The sequence below is a fragment of the Prionailurus viverrinus genome, chromosome B4 (assembly GCF_022837055.1).
Source record: "Prionailurus viverrinus isolate Anna chromosome B4, UM_Priviv_1.0, whole genome shotgun sequence".
In the NCBI taxonomy this organism is placed as follows: domain Eukaryota; kingdom Metazoa; phylum Chordata; class Mammalia; order Carnivora; family Felidae; genus Prionailurus; species Prionailurus viverrinus.
The window spans coordinates 17,198,376-17,220,923 of record NC_062567.1 but is presented as its reverse complement, the minus strand read 5'-3'; the positions used below and the strand labels follow the sequence as shown (position 1 = coordinate 17,220,923).

Here is a 22,548-nt window from a genome sequence, read left to right as displayed (position 1 = left end):
TCATAAAGATCAGATTTGTGGTTTCCAGAGGAAGGGGCCTGGATGAGAGAATTGGATGAATGTGGTCAAAAGGTAAAAATGTCCCATTTTTCTAGAATAAATCAGTACCAGGGAGGTACTGCACAGCACGATGGCAGTTAACACTACGGTAGGACCACGTGAAAGTCGTTAAGAGAGTAAATACTAAGAGTTCTAATCACAAAGACAAAACTGTTTTCGTTCTCTTATTTTTGCACCTGCAGGAGACGACAGATGGTAACTAAATTTATTGTGGTGATCATTTCACAATACATAGAAGTCAAGTTATTGTACTATATACCTGGAGCTTACCCAGTACTGTATGTCAATTATATCTTAACAAAACTGGGAAAAGGAAATGACACAGAGTTATAAACATTATTAAATTTTATTAACAAAAACTTTGTACATTTTCTTTAATACATGTGGAATTTTACATCTAGGTAAAATAACAACACATTCAAAATTTACCATTTATACAAATTGTTACAGAATAACAACCAGTGGGTTAAATAAGTAAAATAAACCACACCGATTTTTTTAATTATCTACAAAAGATTTGACTTTCTTTAAAATTCCCCTGAACATATAAAAATAAATTAATTTTACTTTTCAATTAAATCTACCAATTAGAAATATTACAAATCAAAATATCAATGTTATGAATTTTTCACAATACAAAACAGATTCACAAAACCTTATTTACAGAAATGAGGTAAGAACTGTGCAATGTTTAACCAAGAGACATATTGCAGAATTAACATGTTCTTCCAGCTAAGTACACAGTGGAGGTCTAATTACAGCTGGGTCTTTTCCACTAATAATTCACACATTTGAGAACAGTTCAGTGATTACATCCCCAATTGTTTAATTTCTACTCTGCCATAGCGTCACCCCAGGGGCGTGGCTACCCCAAGTGTAAGGACTGTAAATACAGATTTCACCTGTTTCAGGAACTGCAGTTGTTCGGTCTGTTTGAAATCACCGTCAGTAAACGGGAAGCTGTTTAAATTAACAACAACAAAAAAAAACAAAGTAAAAAAAATAAACTAAAAACCTTACCAAATCCACTCATTTTTCTTGTGACTCATTAGTGGATAAACACCCAGGTAATAGTTTTGCCTGAGCTATCTACAGTGGCATAGAAAGTTTTCAATCAAGGCAGAAGCACGGGGAAGGCTGCTGTGCGGCACCGACTGCTCCCACTACTCACAGGACTGACGACGCTGCAGGCTCGGCTGTCCAGAGCCGTTTCAACACAACGGAGGTACGAACAGGCACTTGATTCAGGCCAAACCCTGCCAGCAGTTTCCAGAGTGGCCCCTCTTTCTGAAAGAAATCTTTCACTTTGAATTGATCTGGTTCCCCCAGCAGCCTTAGAACTCACTTAACTCAAAATATGAGTAGTTAACTTTAAAACACGAGTAGGTCTAAGCACTTTAAAAAAAAAAAAAAGTGTTTAGCAAAAGAAAATTACCTTTAGCAGAAGCAGACATTACCAGCCTAACTTGATTACCAAAATTGGCCAAATCCCATCATAAAGAAAATTTTTAGAACAAAGATTGCCAAGTCCCAGTTGATGACCTATTAATTTGCAATATTTAACCAATAAAACTCCAATAGAAGAAATTGGGACAGTTCCTTAAAATCTGTCTTAAGATCGGACTCACAGAGCAAGCATACTGTAACCCAAACAAAAGACTGTATTTCATATTCCAACTTGTACAACAAAATCAAAGTTTATAATGGAACACGTCTTTAGTTTTGCTGTTCATCTCTCCAATTTATAACAAAATGAGTTGTGCACCAACTATATTAAATTTCTCTTAGGTTGATAAATTCATTGCATGTAAATTATTTCACTGACAAAAGTTAGTTATTAAATTTTTTTCTCAAAGTTCAAAAAAATCTGGGTTGAGGGATGGGGGGCATGGAAATTCCATTTCAGTGCAACAAAGCAACAAGAAAATTAATCAAAGCCTTACAAGAATGTCCTTGTGGCAATTAATCCTTTGCTGTGCAGTTCATTTCTTGTCGCATTTCTTCATAGGTGTAGGAGGGCTGCAATGGCAGCCAGATCAAGTGCTAGAGCAGCAGGAGAGGCAATTTCTAGAGGTTTCTCAAGTGTCAACTTTTCTCTTGAGTGACAGGCCCAGTTTTATCACTAAGTCTCTGCAGTTAAACAAAATCAAAGGCATTAGCTAAACGAATTTGTGGCCCACACTTGAGGTAACCTTCTCTTAAACTGGGATTAAAACTGAGATAAATGGTGGTACATATGGTTATTCCAATCTTCTACAAGTTGGCATGACTACTTCTCCGCACAATATAAAGACATGAATTTACTGATAAACATTATTGGCTGCTTTATATTAACTTCAGCAGGGCACAAAGACAGAAGTGCCCACCTGAAGGTCAGAAGTAGAGAACGGATGTAAATATCATCCCCCAAATTGACTTCTTCCACAAAAGTAGTAACATGGTGTTGTAGAAAATGAACTAAGAAAGTCATAGTTCTGATCCCACATGTCCTATTTGTCCCTTAAGCTTTAATCTCTTTGAGTCTCCTTTTTACTCTCTATAAAAAAATTTTAAAGTCTTCAAAGACTGAAATCACACATACTATTGTATCTAACGGAGATAACATTATAACACAGAGTAGGGTACTCAGAAATATTATTTCCCAGCCTTGCTTTTCTCCCATTAGGTCATACTGCTTATTTTCCTTATTTACTATTGTGGTTTTCCATTATTTTAAAACCAAAAGCTTTTCCATTAAAATATGCATTCCATTAGAAAATGCATCCCGGTACAACTCAGGAAAGGGCAGCTTATAAATCCACGCGCACCTCGTTTTGCTGCGCTTCGCTTTATTGCGCCCCCCTCAAACTGGAGGTCTGTGGCAACCTTGTGTCAACCAAGTCTGTTGCTGCTATTTTCCAACAGCATTTGCTCAATTCGTATCTCTATGCCACATTTTAGTAATTCTTGCAGTATTTCAAACTTTCTCATTATTATTATAATCGTCATGGGGGTCTGTGATCAGTGATTACAACTTGCCGAAAGCTCAGATGTTAGCACTTTTTCAGCAATGAAAAGCAGTTTCGATTTAAGGTATGTACTTTGTTCTCTTAGACATAATGCTGCCGCACACTTAACAGACTACGGTATAGTGTAATTTTTATATGCCCTGGGAGCAAAACAATTCATTTGACTCGCTTTGTTATTGTTACAGTATTTGCTTTGTTGCAGTGGTTAACAGTGGCACTGAACTCCCACTACCTTCAGGGTAAACCCGTAATTTGCTTTTTTAACACAAGAAAAAAATTGAGAAAGGAGAAAAACGGTGTAAGAAGTTCCTACTTGAATACAGAATCACTGAAATTTCCCACGTCTGGGAAACACTGGAGAGGTGACTAGGTTTGTGATAATGACAGTATTCACCATCAGGAAGTCAGAGAAACAGTGGGGCAAAGGCACCGAAGAGTTGATGACAACCAATAAACCTGTATTTTGAACCAACCCTTGTTCACTAAAGACAAACTAAAGCTTCTGAGGACGAAGAGCACAGCACACAGCAAGCTTTCAAAGTGACAGAAAAGAGCAAACATGGTGACTTTCCACACCGTTATCTGCCAAGTGTCCCACCTCATTGTTTCCCTTCTTCCTTTTCCTGACGTCCAGTCTCCATTCTCTATCCCAATATCCTTCCTCTAACACGGCTCTGCCCTGAACTCGAATTTAGGGGAAACATTTATACTCCAGTAAAGCAGACCTGACTGAAGGGGGGAATTAATAGAAAGAAACAGCCTCAAAATGTGTGCTGCTATATGGACAGTACACTGTCCCTGCATTTATTTTTAATTTATCTTCACGTGTACGGTGAAAGGGTAAGATGCTGTCAGTTAAAGGAAATTAATAAAAAATTTAAATTCCATTACAAATGTGATTATGATTTACTTTCTTTTTAAAATTCATCTGGCAGAGTAACTGGAGTGCCCTAAAATTTATGCATTAATCTTATTATAAATATAATTCAGTTTTAGAAAGTACTTTAAAGCAAAATAATAAAAATATTCCAAAATTATCTAGACTGGTTTTATAATTACAGATTGATTAGACAGAGATCCTCAAAAAACCCCAGCTATTAACTTTTGAATGGACTGTCCCATACCACTTACTACATAGCTAAAATACATTTTCATTTTCAAATTGCTAAATTATAAAACGTCCTTCAAACCATATGCACAAATTTAAACCAATATACTCAGGGGACATAGAAGCTGGCTTGGGTCCTTCATGTTCACACTGGCCAGCTGCTGGAACAACTGGTTTTAAGATGAAATTATCAGGGGAATAATACGTCTAAAAAACAGTGAGAGAGGAAAACTAGAGACAGTCATCTCTGATTAATCAATACAATTCTTTCCCTAATTCCACGAGACAGGATAAAGCAAAGACACTTACCGTTACTTTCTGACTTGCACCGTCGCCGTGGATGGTGAGGAAGGGGTTGGTGGTCGCGGGGTGAAGCGGCGGCGCCTGGGTGCCCGCGAGCAGGTTGTTGATCGGTATTTGCGTGGGCCCAGGCATCTGGAGCTGCTGTAGCTCAGGCTGGTGGTGCTGCTGGTGGTGGTGCTGTTGCATCAACTGATACAGAAGGGCCTGATGTTGTTCCTTAGGGAAGAACATGTGCGACAAGATGAGTTCCCATCCCAGGCACAGAATTCAGCAGGCAGTGAAGCCTGACTTTCTGTTTTCTTCTTTACATTAGATAATACTAGATATTTAAATAGAGGTCACATTCATACTACTAAGAAAGAAAACGAGTATCTCATCCAGAAAAATACACTGCACTAGGTAATAACCATCTGCTATAAAATGTCTGTATTATCAGCGAATGGCGTATTTTCAAAACAGGGCAAACCAATATAGGAGATCTCTATTCAAATTAGGTTATCCATGATAATGAAGGGCAGCAGCAGCCTAGAAGTCACAAGTTATCTGGATCTGACTTCAGAAGGTAGGCCATTCTCATTCTCAATTCTGGGAACCTAAAGACACTTTCCAATTTCTCATTCATGTCAACAGAGAGTGCTCTCTTGCTGTAGTTATGAGACTATTCTTTGCAGCAAATATGTATTTTATTTCTCGAGTGTTTTACTATGTGCCAGCCAATGTTTTGAGACATATCAGTGGGGGGAAAAAAATCTCTGCCCTCTGTGTCTCAGCCTGGTGGGGGGAAGAGGGAGAGACAAACAAAAATGTTACCATGTGATTATTGGTAAGGATCCGGGTAAACAGGAGGGTAAGACAGTACAGCAGGGGTGAAAGTCTGAAACACACAGGTCAGGGCAGTTCGCACTTAGCCAAGGACTTGGGAGGCAAGGAGGGAATTCGCTACGTGGGTATGGGGGAAGGGAGGGGACTTCTAGACCGATGAAGCAGCCAGTGCTAAGGGGCGATGTGGGGGTATACCCAGTGTGATCAGGGAACAGCCAGGGGCCCGGGGGCAGGCAAGAGACAAGTGCACAAGTAGGACACGTGGGAAATGTGGGCCTCACGGTGGTAGGCCGTGAACACTCTGGCTTCTGCTCAGAGGAATATGGGAAGCCGAGGAGGGATGCAGTCTGACTTGGGACTTCTTGATGGATTCAATGTGAGGCATCAGACAAGAATGAAGGATGACTGCAAGGTTTTTGGCTTGAGCAACTACAAGTACGGTGCTGGCTTTGGCTAAGGTAGGCAAAACTACGGGTGGAGCAGGTTTGTAATAGATCAGCAGTGCAGTGTTGGACGTGTTATGCTTGAAATGTCCGTTAAAATACCCAAGTGGAGATCTCAAATAAGCAGCTGGATACAGGAGTCTGAAATTCCAGAGAGGGGCCTGGGCTGACGAGGGAACATCCACACATATTTCAAGCTGGAATGGAGGATGGGATTTAAGTTCTTTGACTGGAGGAGGAGATCACTGAAATCTAGGATACTCTAAAACTGAGAGGCTGAGGTGAAGAGGAGGAGGACCCAGGAAAGGAGGCTAAAAAGGAATGAATGGTTAGGTAGGAAGAACACCGAGATAATGTGGTATCCTGAAGGCTAAGGGAAGAAAGTTTGCAAGGAGGAGGGAGTGATCAACTCTGTCAAATGCTGTTGCCAGATCAAGTAGGAAGAAGAACGACAACTGTCCACTGGACTCAGCAGTACGAAGGCCATTCTGGCAAGCAGAAAAACGGGGCAGCAGTTGCTGGGGCTGGGGGATGGCCAAGCAAGAGTTTTTCTTAAAATGAGAGAAGTAAGTACGCCTTAAAATAAAACGTGATGCCTGTAAAGGAACAAATGTCACCCCACAACCTTGGCCGACAAAGAAAAGGTAGAGTTTAAACCACTTCGGTTCTTGTGGCCTCTAAGCAACAGTATGCTAAAACCTCCTAATCGACCATGTTCTAGAAATGAGACTATTATAATCTTGATTAACAGGAAGAACCCCCAATAAACTGAATTTTAGTACTTCACATTAAGATGAGAAAGAGATAAGAAAACAAGGCCACAATTTAGTGCAACCATTAAAGAAGAATTTATATACGATCTCTCTTTTTACCACCGTAAGAACAGTAACAGTGAAAATGATGATCCAGAATCAAAACAAGTATTTTCAATATATTTTTGACTAAAGCAAAAAGTGGGTAGATACATTTTATTTTCAAAGATTTTAATTTTTTTAAGAAGATTTAAAAATATGTTTTTAAGTTTATTTATTTTGAGATAGAGTGTGCATGAGCAAGTGGGAGAGGGGCAGAGAGTGAGAGGGGGAGAGAGAGAATCCCAAGCAGGCTCTGCACTGTCAGTGCAGAGCCCAATGCAGGGCTCAAACCCAGGAACTGGGAGATCATGACCTGAGCCGAAGTCAGACGCTTAACTGACTGAACCACCCGGGCGCCCCACTTTTTTCTTTTTAAGTAGGCTTCACGCTTAGCACAGAGCCCACAGAGGGGCCTGAACTCACAAATCCAAGATCAAGACCTGAGCTGAGATCAAGAGTCTGACACTTAAGTGACTGAGCCACCCAGGCACCACCCTCACCCCACCCAGGCAGTAGACACATTTTAGAAAAAAATTACAAACAAAGGCTAAAATTCTGAGTTAATTAAATAGTGCATTCTCCAAGCAGTCCAACTCAATGAAGTACGCTAAGGAAATAGAGCTGGACAGAGTCACTGACCACATCTAACCCCGTCTCGCTTTAAGTTTATGACTGCACAGGGCCAGAGTTCCTTGCATGTGAGCCACACACTTCCAATCTTTTTTTTTCTTTTTTTAAACACTTTGTTTTTAAGTAAATCTCTACACCCAACACGGGGCTCGAACTTACAACCCCAAGATCAGCAGTCATATGCTCTACCAACTGAGCCAGCCAGGCACGCCGTCCCCCCACCCCACCCCACCCCCGGCACACGCGCGCGCGCGTGCACACACACACACACACACACACACTTCCAATCTTGGTCAATTCTTCCTCTCTTCTTCAAGACACCACGTTTACTTCTCACCAAAAGCACAACTGCCAAAAACCTCTAGACAGCCAAATCCAGTGGTCAGTTCTTGTCCTCCCAGAAACATTTTACACAACTTGAGTCTTACCTTTGTTCAGATATTTATATTTCTGCATCCTTTCCTTGGACTCCAGACTCCTACAACTGTCCCGTCCACATCTCACCTGAACATCTAAACACACGTGGCAAACTCGGCCTGCCTGTAACAGAACTTCCGTTTTCTCGGCAAAACCTGCTGCTCCTCCGAGTCTTCCAGATCTCAGGAAGACTCAACACCCAACTGTTTAGGACTCCTCTTTACCTTGAATGTCTGACAAACAAGTCTTGTTGGTTCTATCTTCAAAATACACAATCCCCGACAGTCGCCTGCCCTTACTTACACTGTTCTGCGACACCACATCTTGTCTGCGAACTACTCCAGCAGCCTCCCTGTTTCTTCTTGTGCCACCATCTCCCATGCAACAGCTAAGCCGATCTTTTAAAAATGTGAATTGTTATATCACTGTTATTCTGTTCACATCCTCCAATTAATTCTTTAAAATAATCCTCAAAGGAAAAGTGAGGCTATACGCAACAAGATTTTAAAAGCTGAGATACTTACTAAAACGAGGTGATTAGTACACTATATACTATTTTGACACATTTGACAATTTCCACAATAGACAAGCTTAAAAAAACACGAACGGCTTTTCATCATACTTAACATCTAAATTTCCTGCCCCGGACGGCCAACCAAGGCCCACCTGTGACCTCCTTTCCTCTGTACCAGCCTCTGTCTTATTCTGCAGTCATGCCGGCCTTTCTAGTGTTCACAACATAAACACATGCAGTCTTTCACAACTGTCTCCCTTCCATTCACCCATGGCCCAAATTCACGCTCCTTCAACTGTTAATTCAGGTCTGTACTCAAAAGTCACATACGCGAAGAGGCAAGACTCTCTTATGTAGAAAGGCCCCCGTCCCACTGTTCCTCTGTCCCCTCATCCTCCTTTATTTTTCTTCTCAGTACCTCACTACCAAAAGCTATACATGTATTTATCGTCCATCTCCACCGTCAGAGCGAAACTCCGTGAAAATACAAAGTCGCCCTCATCACATCACCATGGTCTCCAAGAGGACCACGCTACATGGTCTAATACTCGTAAATGAATAGGTAATAATGTCGCCACAGGTACCACAGACTATACCAAATGGCAAGACAAAGTGTTTTTGGGTGACGCATCCCATAATGCTGTTCACAAAGTGGATAACCTATACCCACACTGAACGCCTATTACAACTTGGGTCACTTGCTCCTAATAAAAATCAAGTATTATCAAAACGCAGAACTTACTGGCGTGAGCTGCTGAGAATTTAACAACTGCTGAAACTGCTGTTGGTGAAGATATATCTGTCTTTGCTGGTCAGAAAGTAATCCTAGTCCTGAGGCACTGAAAAACGATTACAATTCTTACTTTCTACTAGATACCTTTAATGGTTTTTAACATGTAAAATGAAAGACAACTTTACAACTTGACGTTCAATAAGTTAGCAAAGTCAAATTTTTAAACACAACACTTTCTGATCACAAAATCATGTACAAATATCTTATTTCCCTTTCTCTCTGTATACAGATAAACAAGAATTCACATTGTCAAGAAACGTTTTGTTTTCCTTCTTATTATACACCAAGAAGGCACTAAGTATTTTATGGCATAGAAATTTAAATGTTTGTAACATACATGTAATAATTTTTATTTATTTAAGGAGAATTTAACCCATACTAAGTAAGACATATGTAAAACAAAGAAAGAATTTCAACTACTAATTGACTTGACCTAACCTTTTTTTTTAATGGTCCCAATGGTCAGTAAAATTAAGCACCAATCAAAAGGGAGCCAGAAGAGATAGTTTACTAGTATCCCCTGCAATCCATTTAAAATGATTTATTCCTCAAAAGTATGTTCGATAACAACATGGCTTTAGTCTCCCTATTTTGAAGTCAAATGAAATGCCAGTACAATGAAACAGTTTCACTCACTGGAAATTCAAGATAAATATTTGACCTTCACCGGTACCAAAAGCTTTGATTATAAAATTAGCAAAATTGCATAGCTCAATTTTAAGAAATCAATATTCATATGTGACCTCATTACAATACTGTTTTTCTTCGGAATTTATGATACATGAAGGTATCGTAAGGGGATGAAGGTACAAGGGGAGAGAACACAGATCAAGAATGAAATTTTTCGCACAGAATATATTTCATGCTTTGCTACTAACAGTGATTTCATTTTGTTTTAATCTGAATGACTTAAGTTTCAAAAACAGTTCTCGCGATAACACAGTTGGCCTAGAAGTTTGCTGGATTTTAATTTCTTTGACTGCATCTACAAGAAGCACATTAAAACTCCCAATCTAACGCATGGACAGCACTAGTACTGTGTGGCACGGAAAAACCCAAAGTATAATTAAGTGGAGTTTCTTACCTGTTAGTCAGTGTGGCTGGCATTGGATGTGTTGCATTAGGTGGTACAGTGGTGTGGGTGAGGGGGGTAGGGTTCTGTGATATTGTGACAGGGGTCTGAATAACCCCATTTAAAGCTCCTACAATGCCATTAATTGCCAGTTGGTTACCTGGCAAAGCTCCAATTATTCCACCCACTCCAGGCACTGCAGGAATGGTGGATGTTACAGTCTGCATTCCACCAGCCAGTGCCCCCACTGTCACACCATTGACCTGCTGAACTCCGCTAACGCCTGAGCCCGGCTGCGCTGGACTCTGCCCAGCGGGAGGTGGGGTAGAAAGAGCAGAAGAGCTGCTGGTGCTCTGTCCACTGGAGGTCAAGTCCTAATGCAAGAAGGAACAGAAACTTAAGTGTGGAAGAACACAGCAGAACTGTGTAAAATCATTTGAAGCCATTTAATGGGATCTACTATTGTTCATCAGAAAAACAGAGAAATGAAACTAACCACACCCAAATTACCTGATTTAACACAGGAAGAGAATTATCAGGTAAAAAGCTGTTTCCCAGATGAGGGCTCTTACTGCTGTTCAAGGAATCAGTAGTAGGAGCTAGAATAATAAAAGACAAAAAGAAACCTATTTACCCTGTTAAATTACGTCATGTGTAAGATTAAAGGCTTATCTAAAAAGCTTATCCTGGAGCCCACATTAAAAACACTTAAATATTAAGTCTTGCTATTTCTAATACCAGTTTAAATGGGAAAATCTATACCTCTATTGAAGACTATGGCTTTAAATCAATAGAGATCACTACACGTTTAAATAACTATTATCGTTAAATTATGTACTAAAGAAGTCAGAGCAAATTCAAGTCGATCACTTAACAGATTCTTCACGTTCTCTGAGAATAAGCTATCATTCCTTCTCTTAACCATCTTCATGTAACTGGTAACCAGTTATTATTCACTTATTATGAAAAAGATATTGAGAGTCTATCCTACTTTCCCTTAGATACAAAATAAACATTTCACACTTACCATTCTGTGCTGAAAATGCATGCATTTGATGAGATGGGCTAGGATTTGTCGTTATTGTTGGAAAAGGCACTGAGAGCTGTGCATTCAGTAACTGAAGACGTTCTTTTTTGGCTGTCAAGTTTTTAATCTGTTCTTCTAATCTTCGATTTTCAACTTGAAGCTGATGTAATGACTTCAGCATTCCTAAAACTAGCAAACATTTGGATGGCTTTAATAAGGACAAGTTCCCACACACGACTAAGTATTTTACAGACCTAAGTGTCAATAACTTTAGAAATAAGTTAAAATAGGAAAGCGGAAATTCTGTAAAGCACTTTTATATTACTAGGTTTTATTTCTAAATTTCCTTTTATTTCTAAATTTATATGTAGATATAAATTGGGAAATAAATAAATACAGCATAATGTATGTGTGTGTATGTAAGCATAAAGGGATAGTGGGCCTGGATAATACCTTCTGGGAACTTTGTTGCCACGTATCAAAAAAATCCGCCCACTTGGTTCAGGTAATTTCCATTTCTCAAACAAAACTGATAGAACGTTTACGTTTTATTCTCGCCAAAATAAAAACCTAATCACAAAGTCGAAGTGCCTGCCCCAATCCTTCATTCAAATCGTAGTTCAGATGGGAAAGAATCCCTCCAATATCCCTCACCGCAATCAAGAGCGCAAGTGCGCCCGCGCGGCTCGGTTCCGCTCAGCGAGGGCGAGCCGCCCGGCCTGCTGCTGCACACGTTGCCCAGCAGGGAGCAGTGTGCGCGCACCGCAGCCCACATCCCAACTCCCACAGGAAGGCGTGTGCTGTCTGTAAACGAGGCCGTTTCCATCCGGCCTCGACACCTCAAATACAGTTTCGATTCCTTCCACAACTCGGACGTCTCAACTGACAACACAGAGTAGTTATGCCAGGGTGATGGACGCTTTAAAAGTTCTATGTACGTATTAAAAGTTGTATTTGTTTAACATGCCCTCAGGGCCTTCCGAAGACACAACTGTACTGGTACAGCCGTCTGTGGTCATTTCCCAAGGATTTAACTTTTATCCCTCCTCTTCAAAATCCCACAAAGAAGTCCTTAGTGTACCCAAATGAGATGCAATAAGACTAAGCTAAACCTGTCCTCCAGCTATCATGTTTAAAGGATTATCCCGGCATGAATTTCCTCACAATTAGCATTTTTTGTCAAGGCACCATTCACCAAAAAAAAAAAAAAAAAAAAAAAAAAAAACAAACCACACACACACACACACACAAAACAAAACAAAACAAAAAACCCCACAATTTATGGCACTTGTCTACTAACAAGAAGCAAAATGTTTTGTTTTAATATAATAAACTAGCAAAAGTTTATATCCCCAAATGATAAAAAACCATCTATTTTTTCCCCCCAAAATATATATCCTTAACACTATCCCAGCTTCTCCAGGTACCTACCACTTACAGGAACTTTGCTTTTTTGGCTTTTTTCACCCATGGCCCTCCATAATACTTAACACTGGAAATACTAAATATGTATATAAAGATATATATATAGGTATAGATATAGATATAGATATATGATACAACTTAATAAGTGAATGATATTTAATGAATGAAAATTGTATGTAATTTAGTAATCGTTATTCTTGCTCATCTAAATTGTAAAATTAGGAAGACAGCTTGCCATACTTGACTATATGCATTTTTAAAAATGAATTCTCTAGAGGTAAGCAAGTTTTCTTCCAACAAGTGAAGAGAAGATGTAACTCACGTGTTTTAGCAAAATGTGAAAACTGGTAAGAACAAAGTACCAACGTGAAACTAATTCAAAAGAGTAATAATAACCACTCAACAGATAAGTGCTTACTATGAGCTACGCAATGTTCTTCACATTTTTTATGCCATTTAATCCTCAAAACAACACTATGATATAGGTACATTATTAGTCCCATTCTACAAATGGGAGATTAAAGCATACTGACATCACGAAATTTGCCCAAGATCATATTGTTAAGAACAGGTAAAGTGAAGTCCAGTAGTAAAACTGTAGAATCCCTATTAAACCACCACTCTATACTTTCTCACCATATTACAGAAAACATATTTCATAATTTCACTGCTACTCCTGATGAAGTGTGTCTGTTACATCCATCCATCTGTCTGTCTGTCCATCTATCTTTCTGTAAAGACATGAAAAGAATACTTACTGTCACTAGGAGTACCCTGTTCTAATAAAAACTGCTGTCCTTCACTCCACTGCCTCTCCAAAAGCTGTTCTATGCTGGCTGCTACTGGAGGCAGATTTTCCAAACTGCTGTTGACTGGTTGATCATAGCGAATCTGTAAGCTGCTTACAGGAGATCTGTTGAAAATATTAACTCTCAGGTTAAACAGAAAGAGAGTGCATTTACGCTTCTTACCTTATGCTGGCCCGTTTCCCGTACAAGTTTTCTAACTCTAGGCTGCCTATGCTGGAAGAATGATAAAACCATTATCCACCCTAAAATTGAGTAATTACCATTCTTCCTCCCCAAATTATAAAAATCACAGGAATAGCTGGCTAGACTCAGTAATTAAAAACCACTAGAACACATAAACACAACACCAATAATCTCTGAAATAAGCTGTAAAAGAACTTGATACAGCCTTAGACAAAGGAGGGAAAGATAGTATTAGAAAACTTTAAAATAATTAGCCAGAAAAGAAGAGTTCCACAATTCTGCTTTAATATGCAAAACACCAGAGGAACACTGTACAATTATAATAATGTAGAAAGCATTTTAATACACAATCAACAGAATCTCAAATATCAGTAAAAAGATGATTTTGAAGGAACCCTTTGTTTTAAAGTAAAAAATACTTATTTTCTAGTATTTTCAGGATTAAGGAGCATTAGCAAGACCAAAGTAAATTTTTATTTGAGCCCTTTATACACATTTTTCTAAAACGTCTTAGACCTATACTTCAAATGGTAATAACTAACTCTTTCAAAGCAAATATTACTTATATTAAGATAAATATATAATGTTCTCTCGTCCACTTTTTGTCTTAAATTGGTAAGCATGCCCATTTCTGGTCTCCAGCCTCTACACTAACATAATATATTAGTAAAGGGCTTTGGAGTTTCCAAAGTGTTTCCATGTAATTATCTCATATGATCGTCAGAACAACCCAGAGAGAGAGAGAGAGAGAGAGAGAGAGAGAGAGAGAGAGAGAGAGAGAGAAGTCAAAAGCGTGGCTTATTGGTTCCATTTCTACAGGAGGAAACAAGATGGGGCTTTAGTGACTTGTCCAAAGACACACTGCCAATAAATGGCAGAGCTGGGGCCACAACTCAGGTCTCTAACAACCACCGGTGTTCTGCCACTGCCTCAGTATGCTTCTCTATAAAAATCTCTTTGAATAACAAGTTAGACAAATGAGGTTTTTTATTCTACACATAAACATCACATGCTACATATAGTTGACCATCCCTCTTCAAATAATACATTATGCCAGGATACTTTAGGCTATTACATGTCAGGCTGATTTTTAAAGGATAATATAAAGTTGGAAATATATGCTAAAAATAATTTAGTATGATTTATTGTTGGAAATTCCATTTAGCTAATGAAAACCTGAGAACTATTGTGCTAAGCAAAATAGCACTAAGGGATCTCGCAGAATTTCTGGGTAGTTTCTAGGATATTTTAAGAGGGGAACATGGACATGCTTCCTCCACTAAACACACGAGCAAAAGTCCGCCTAGTTTTCTACTTTGAAAAGAAGAATAATAGAATAGTACAGAAGTAATCACAGCATAAAATTACAAATTAGTCGTTGATGTTATCATTGTGTGCTTCTGATTCCTAGTTTCAAAAGAAGAAATATTTCATTTCCTATAGTGCTCAATTATGAAAAATACTACTACTTTTAGGTCATCCAAGAATTTTATAGGAAAAGACACACCTAGTGAGTGGTACCACTAGAAAATAGCAAAATTCGACGTTACTGAACTAATCTACTGATAAAGATGTTCCTTAACAGACATTATCAATATATCAGCAATACAACAACAGATACTAACAGTATCATCGCATGAAAAATTTAATTTTTAATAGAATTTTTAAGTTTGCATAGTTGAAAAAAAAAAAAAAGACTCCAGAATGGGCTTTTCTCTCCTTCTGTTCTCCATTCTCACCCAGTCTAACCACGCTTGAGGCACAGTTTACAAAATTAGACAGCAGAGAGCAAACAAACTAGAAGAAGGTATAGAAGTTAAAAGTCGTATATAATTAATAAAAAGAGAGCTAGGGCCTAAAGTTCGACTGTTTTCCATAAGCTGGCACAATATTCCCTTCTGCCATTCTCCCCACTGAGAACAGAAGATGTGGGCATTTAGACTGTGCTCAGAAAAATTCAACCATTTCAGTAGAACTTTGCTAAGAGTGTCCTGCTAACTCCTTTATCTCCTATCAGAGATATTTAAGGCACCTAAGTTCGTTCAGATAATATCTAAGACAATTTTACAGAACAATGTAAAACATTTATTATACTTTGATTCAAACAATTTTAGGAACTAGAGGGATTTTACTTTATTTTATTTAGTTTATTTTTTTTAGGAATCTCTACACCGAATGTAGGGCTCGAACTTACGACCCCAAGATCTAGAGTCCCATGCTCTTCCGACTGAGCTACCCAGGAGCCCCGAGAAGTAGAGGGAATTCAGAAATGAGCCCCAAGAACTAGGAACCGGAGATGAAAGGGTTCAAGTGCATTGCCTACAACAGAGCTAAAACTGGAACCCTAAGTTGAAAGCCTGGAGTCGGTAGCTTCGAGAGGTTTTAAAGACTATTTCATAACCAAAAAGAATTAGCCAAATTAACGTATTTAACAGTACCAGTCGCTAAATGTACAAATGATAAAAACAAGAGAGTTCAAATTGACTGGAAATCTAAGAAAAGGTAGGTCCTTCTAAAAGCTTAAAGTCTGACCATGTGTTTAAATTAATATTCAAATTAATTGAGAATCATTTTTCTTGACTGTCCAGACAGGCTTCTTATCTACAGAATGCTTTTACAGCCTCACAAATGTGTGCTCTGATAGGAGATAAAGTAGTTTCCAAATCTCCAAACGTCTCCTTTGCCTCGCCTCTGCAGAGTAAACAGCGCTTACCGCGGTGAGAGACTTCCTCGGGGTGAGCTTCCTCTGCCAGCAAGGCTGCGGCCATTGTCTCCGAGATCTTGATCTGCAGTGTAAATATTTCATAGCTGATAAAGTGACTCTCGCTAGATAAGAGGTTTTAAGCTCTTGCCCTGATTTTCCCTAAAACGTACATAAAACCTTTACCACTACTTTGCAGTTACTCTGAAAGTAGATCTAGTATGTTGCTAGTTCAGAATTGCTGAACTGTGGCATGTAAGGCGTTGTCCCTACACGTTTTTGTGGGTGTAGAAGGCCATGGATTATGTTCCATTCTTTCATTCCTTTCAATTTTACAGCACAGAAGCGTGGTTTGCATTTGCAGTACCCTCCCCTCAGCCACTTTTAATTTCTACGGTTAAAGTAATGAATCACAGCTGTGGACAGCTAATCTGTATGCTTATCACAGCAAATCCTTATGCTTTGTATTTTTTAACACTTTGCATCCCAAGACAAGTCATAAAATACATAGTGGACGACATAAAGCCACACACCATAACTAAAATTACACATATTACACGGATCTTCACACCAAGAATAAAGTTAAATATAACACTAAATATTTAAATTGACAAAAACAAGTAGGAAGATAGCATGCTGGACTTAAAAGGAAAAAATTAATTTCTTCAAAATAATTCTTAGGTAACACCAAATATCTCTGCCTGGCAAGTAACCTGTGTCTCCCCTACAGTCAGTTCCTTATAAAATCACCCTATCTGGCCTCTTTCAAGGTTGTCCTCCCCTTATTCTGAGTCAGGTAACCTCTGACCTGAAAGGGTAAAGACATGACTGATCCATTCTTGGTGAACTGCTAAACCCATTCCCTTCCCCCAAACAGGCATGACTACTTGGACATGTCAACAAATCCTTAAGGATGGAATGAAACAAAGCAAATCCAGTGGCTCATTAAAACAGTACAAGAGGCAAATGCTACAAAATGTCAACTGGTAAAAATTCACAGGATTACTAAACACTGTAGAAATTCTCTAACAGGATTTTTTCTTAACCAAGTTTGTGTAATGCAATTTCATGAATTATGCAAATAAAGGTTTAGGCTATTCACAGAAAAGCCCAGTGTTATGTTACTTTCATTGCACAGAACTGAGAACTGAACACATCAATCACAAAAGTCACAGGAGACATTGTTGCATTCCTGCCTGCTGATGGCTCTGCTTAAACATTTACATTTCAGACAGTAAAAAAAGCACATCACTATTTTGCAGCACCGCACACTATTTACTTCCAACTGTGACTCTTTTGGTTGGGGGTGGGGGTGGGCACAATCCTGTATTAACCACACCTTTAGACTTTTCAAAGAAAATGAGCCAAAGGCAGGGATGGGGGGGGGGGGGGGCGGGATTTACGCTGGGGGAGAGCTGAAAAATTCTTGAAAACTTACCTGTTTGACTGTTTTCAGACTGAACTATAAGAGCTGCCATTGATGAATTTGGATTTAATCTATTGCCATACATATGAGATGGTGCCTGACTAAGAGAAGATCCAGATAGGGTATTTGCCTAAATGAAAAGAATTACAAAAATAAATGAATGATATTAGAAAATATCTTCACACTTTTCCTAATAGACCTAGCAACTGTTTTCTCTAACCTAAGAATATAAGCAAACATCCCTGACTTTCTAAAGAGCAAATTTTATTCTTTCTTGTTTTACCATTCCAACATTTCAACTTTTTTGAAATAATGCGAAATAAAAAAAACAAAGACTGGCACATTCAAAGTTAACTACGCTAACTTTAATTTCAAAGTATCTAGTCACTAACAAAACCCAGTGGCATGGTAACCATGTGAACATATGACTAATTATTTAATCTTATTAAACCATTTACAAAATAAAGGCAGGTAGACAACAGATGTCTAACAAATGCTTCAGTCCCTTACATCACAGGCTGGCTAAGGAGGTCAAAAGGGCCAATTTCTACTTTTAGTATTTTAACTACACAGAGCTATATTTCCATTGCTTAACTCTGTCATTAGTAAAACCTGCACACTATTCTGTTACTTCCTATTTTGATAGACTTGGAAGCCTGCTGCTTTTTCTGTTTTGTTTTGTTTTTATTTTAAAAGAAAGCAAACAGGCATCACAAGTATGTTTTCTATACAATGCAGAGCTCAACGAATCACAGCTTTGCCCTGACCCCATATAAGGCACTGTCTTTTTGGCAGGAAGCCAGCTCCACTAACTGAAGAGCTGGTCCAAAGTTTGTAATTCATTCATGTTGCTAACCACAATTCTGAGGGCCTCTACTGGGCCTTGTGCCAAACAAGGGAAAATGAACCCTTAAACAGATGACGCTACGGAGGCTGGCCAAAGTCTTGCGTAATCCAATGTAATAAAAATGCCTTCTTTGATGTGAATGCTTTCTCCCACTTTCTAAGAATATTATAACCTTAAAATGTGGCATTCTGGGAGCAAATCTCCTGTACACAAAATACTGTTACTCTAAGAAGGCTATTCCTAGCCTCAATACTTTTCAGATTTAACATAACCATAGATTTAAAGCAGACTTCTTATTCTTTTTCATGAATGAGATCAAACTTAACCTTTTATAAAATGAAATTATTGTATAGTTATTTCATAACAGAATTCTGGAAAAGAATTTCAAAGGCTTGAAGCAATTCGAATATAAAGAGGCTAAGTAATCGTAGGACAAAAGATGTGGGATGTTCTACCACACGTACAACTAACTACACACAGGAGACCAAGACATGTCGACACAGTAGTTATAAAAAGCAAAATATTACAGAAAATAAACTGGGTTTCTGGGAAGATTCAGACCCTGACATTATATATGGCTTCTGGCCAACTTACTGGGCATGAAAACTGGACTTTACAATTCACAGAAGTAGTCTGTGAGATAGAATCATGTCCTTGCTTTCCACTGTTTCAAAGGGTATATTTCCTAGTTCATTCTTCAATGTCTAAGTTTAATTGGTCAATTTCTGGGTTTCATTTTTCTTCCTATTAAAGATGTGTATACAAAGCCAATAAATGTACACCATAAAGTCTTGCTTAACAATCAATTAGCCCTCAGGAAAAGGTAAGTCATAATTTTAACTTCAAGATCATACTAGATGCTTACCAGGTATTTAGTAGTGTAGCATACTAAAATATACAATTCATAAATGGAAATATAGCTAGGTGTTTTGTTTTTTTACCTCTTGGTTACTCATAAAATAACTTAGGGTAAGAAAAACCACCAAACAGACAAACAGAAAAGTACAGATGTTACTAGTCCCATGTGCTAACATCTCAGGTACCTTACACTTAAAAATATCCTTTGCAGAGCCGATTTGCTCTTACTCTAGATACAATTCTAAAAAGATCAACTAAGCATATAAAAGATTAAAAAGTGGAAAATTCACTAGAAAGAGGAAGAAAAGTCATTTCTTGAGATATCTGCTGGCAGCAGGAATCAACAGCTGACAGGAGGAGAAGAAAGAGAAAAAGAGGAGTGAGGTGGCGCTCAAAGAACATGGACGTCTAGATGCCTTAAACCTGCGTCTCAGCCTTCTGGCTCTCCTGTTTCGTGCAGTCGTCATAACGGTTGACACTTAACTAACGTTACACCAGTTGGGTTATCAGTTTTATGAGCTGCCCTAGTCTCTTGATAAGAATCAAAAGATCCTACTCCAATCAGAAATACCCTTTTTCAGGAAGAATTCTTCCTGCAAGGGCTTTATATTTATCCTTATTAGCTTTCAAATTTTTTGATGCAGTCTTCAAATTATCTTAGTGTCTCTATCACACATTAGACCCACCATACTACAGGATCAAAATGCAGAGCAGTACTGCATAATAACTGATTTGCATAATGACTATCATCAAGAAGAAGATAAATCATCTTTAGCATAATTCCAAAAGAAGAAAGTAGGTATTTTATAAAGGTGGCAGACAAAAGTAAAGTTAATAAAATAAAAACCTAAAATGGGAATACATTTTTCATCCTCCTAAATGATCAATTTCCCAAATTCCCTGAATGAGTAAAAATTACCTGGTAGTTTGTTTTTAAAGAATTATTGCATTTATTGAAACCAGAAACTTTGGAATGAGATTAAAAGTTATTAATATTATCAGGTAGCATTTTATGGTGTATTAAAACATCTAAACCACTCTACATTAAAACTCAAGTCATTAACGTCATTTTAAGCGGTAACAAGAGTTATGAATCCACAAATGTCTGACACTGCTTAGCCAATACTTCTGAAATGATGTTTAGAATGGTTAATGTTGGGAACCCACGATAAGCTTGTTGCCACCTCTGGGCCAAGAAACCCTCATCAGTTTAGTGAAAAGATTCTACAAGTTAGTAGCAATAAGAAGGGTAAGTGAGGTGGGCAGGGGCAACTTACTTAGGAGAGCATACATATAATGTTGGACATTTTGTAGACTCAAAATTTTCTGTTGTCTTTAACAAGTGAAAGCACTAAGATTCTGGAGGACAGAAGGAAGTTCATGTGAACCTAAAGAAACACTGGTAAAGAAACATAAAGGGCACTTGAAAGCTTTCATTGTAAAAGAAATCTGGAATAAAGAAAACAACATACACATACTTCTCTCACAGAGTATGTCAGATGGGAATTTTTAAAAGAGCATCAAAAGCCAATGATTCACACACCAGAAGTCTGCTTCAGGAGACCTGATATAAAAGACAGGCAATTCTTTTTGGAGAGAACCACCCACCTTAGGACATTCCAATTTTATCTTGCCCAAGTAAGCGGAAGGGCTACTAGGGACAGAGATCCTCCTTGAATCTACCGGCACTATAAGAATAGTTGTTAACTCTGGGGAGGCCGAAGGAAGGAAATCTAAGATATATGTGAACTCTACTACTTTTGCAACTTTTCTATATACTGTACATCTATAATTATTTCAAAGTAAGAAGTTAAGGCATGCTTGGATGGCTCAGTCAGTTAAGTGACCTACTCTTGATCTCAGCTCAGGTCATGATCTCTGCACTGACAGCACTGAGACTGCTTGGGATTCTCTCTCTCCCTCTCTCTGCCCCTCCCTTGCTCACGCTTGCGCGTGCGCGCTCTCTCTCTCTCTCTCTCTCTCTCTCTCTCTCAAAATAGGTAAACTTAAAATAAAACAAAAACAAAATTAGAAGTTAAAACAAAACAAAAAAATGATAAGACAAACTAGTTAATAGTGTCTCACTGAAATCATATCATCTAATCAACACAGTGTTAATCAAAATAGGTTAGATTAGATCAAGATAAAAATATTTAGTAAATATTTTAAGTTCATATTGCCATAATAAACTTTTTTAAGTTCGTTTATTTTGAGAGGGGGGAGGGAATGGGAAAGAGGGGCAGAGAGGGAGAGAGATAGAGAATCCCATGCCGACTCTGTGTTCCCCAACTCGACATGGGGCTTGATCTGACAAACCATGAGATCATGACCTGAGTTGAAACCAAGAGTCTGAGGCTTAACCCACTGAGCCAGCCAGGTGCCTCGCCGTAATAAACTTCTGCTTTCATTTCCAATATATGATACCTCAGAGTTTTTGTTCCCTCCCCAAGATTAATTGAAAGGAACCACTTCCACCCAAGATGTTATAGAACACTTATTCTAATACTCTAGTAATAAAGCCTCAGTAAGAGAGGTATTTTACCAGATGGACCCAAAGGCAAGTAGAGGAAGAATAAATTGAATAATTATTGAGGTAAATTCAAGCTACTTTGAAAAAAAAAAAAAAAAAAAAAGAGTATGTTTAGGTGCCTGAGTCAAAGAACCCTAAGCAAATTTAGAATAAGTTATACTAAAACACCTAGAAAGACACACAGGTCTCTACCAAGGCAGTATTCCAACTCAAAGCAAATCAAATCAAAGAAATTTATTGTTTCATAAGTAGACTCATGGACCATATTAAAATATTAACAAGATTAAAATGACATTTCAGCTTGAAATTTCCCCTGCTGTTAATAGTTCACCTCCTATATTTCAAATGTCTGCTTATGACCACGGAGAAATTTTAAAAGAACTCTAGCTGCAAAGCAACACTACCCAATTCCTAGGCACTTGGTTCCTTCTAAAAGAGTCAGATTATGAAGGAAAAAAGTCAGACTAAGCCTACTCAATTATTTGAATATCAGACAAAAATGGATGCTGTTTTGTTAGGGCTTTTTTCCTCCCAAATGTTGGTAAAGGCAGAATAATACAGAATAAACAACAAAAATTCAGTTTGAGAGAACAGAACCTATAAAAACTTCACTTTTGGAAAGTATCATAGCAATACCTAGAGGTGGATATGAAACTTTATACTTTGATCATACAGGAAAGGGTTATAGTAAGCTTTTTTAAATGCACAATTAACCTGT

General features: G+C 38.3%; 1 protein-coding gene across 12 annotated transcripts in view; it reads right to left on the bottom strand.

Annotated features, from left to right (window-relative positions):
* Positions 1 to 431: 431 nt before the first annotated feature.
* Positions 432 to 22,548, bottom strand: part of MLLT10 (MLLT10 histone lysine methyltransferase DOT1L cofactor) — a 237,646-nt gene continuing 215,529 nt past the window's right edge. For 10 of the 12 annotated variants that reach the window (XM_047868456.1, XM_047868453.1, XM_047868458.1 and 7 more), the window contains 9 exons: positions 17,608 to 17,725; positions 16,182 to 16,254; positions 13,235 to 13,389; positions 11,052 to 11,240; positions 10,535 to 10,623; positions 10,037 to 10,398; positions 8,902 to 8,998; positions 4,486 to 4,695; positions 432 to 2,190 (listed from right to left, as the gene is read on the bottom strand). In XM_047868456.1, coding sequence (XP_047724412.1) covers positions 2,146 to 2,190; positions 4,486 to 4,695; positions 8,902 to 8,998; positions 10,037 to 10,398; positions 10,535 to 10,623; positions 11,052 to 11,240; positions 13,235 to 13,389; positions 16,182 to 16,254; positions 17,608 to 17,725 — 1,338 coding nt within the window. In that variant the 3' untranslated portion in view covers positions 432 to 2,145. The remainder of the gene's footprint in view (positions 2,191 to 4,485; positions 4,696 to 8,901; positions 8,999 to 10,036; positions 10,399 to 10,534; positions 10,624 to 11,051; positions 11,241 to 13,234; positions 13,390 to 16,181; positions 16,255 to 17,607; positions 17,726 to 22,548) is intronic. The other 2 variants (XM_047868464.1, XM_047868466.1) reach the window with 2 other exon arrangements.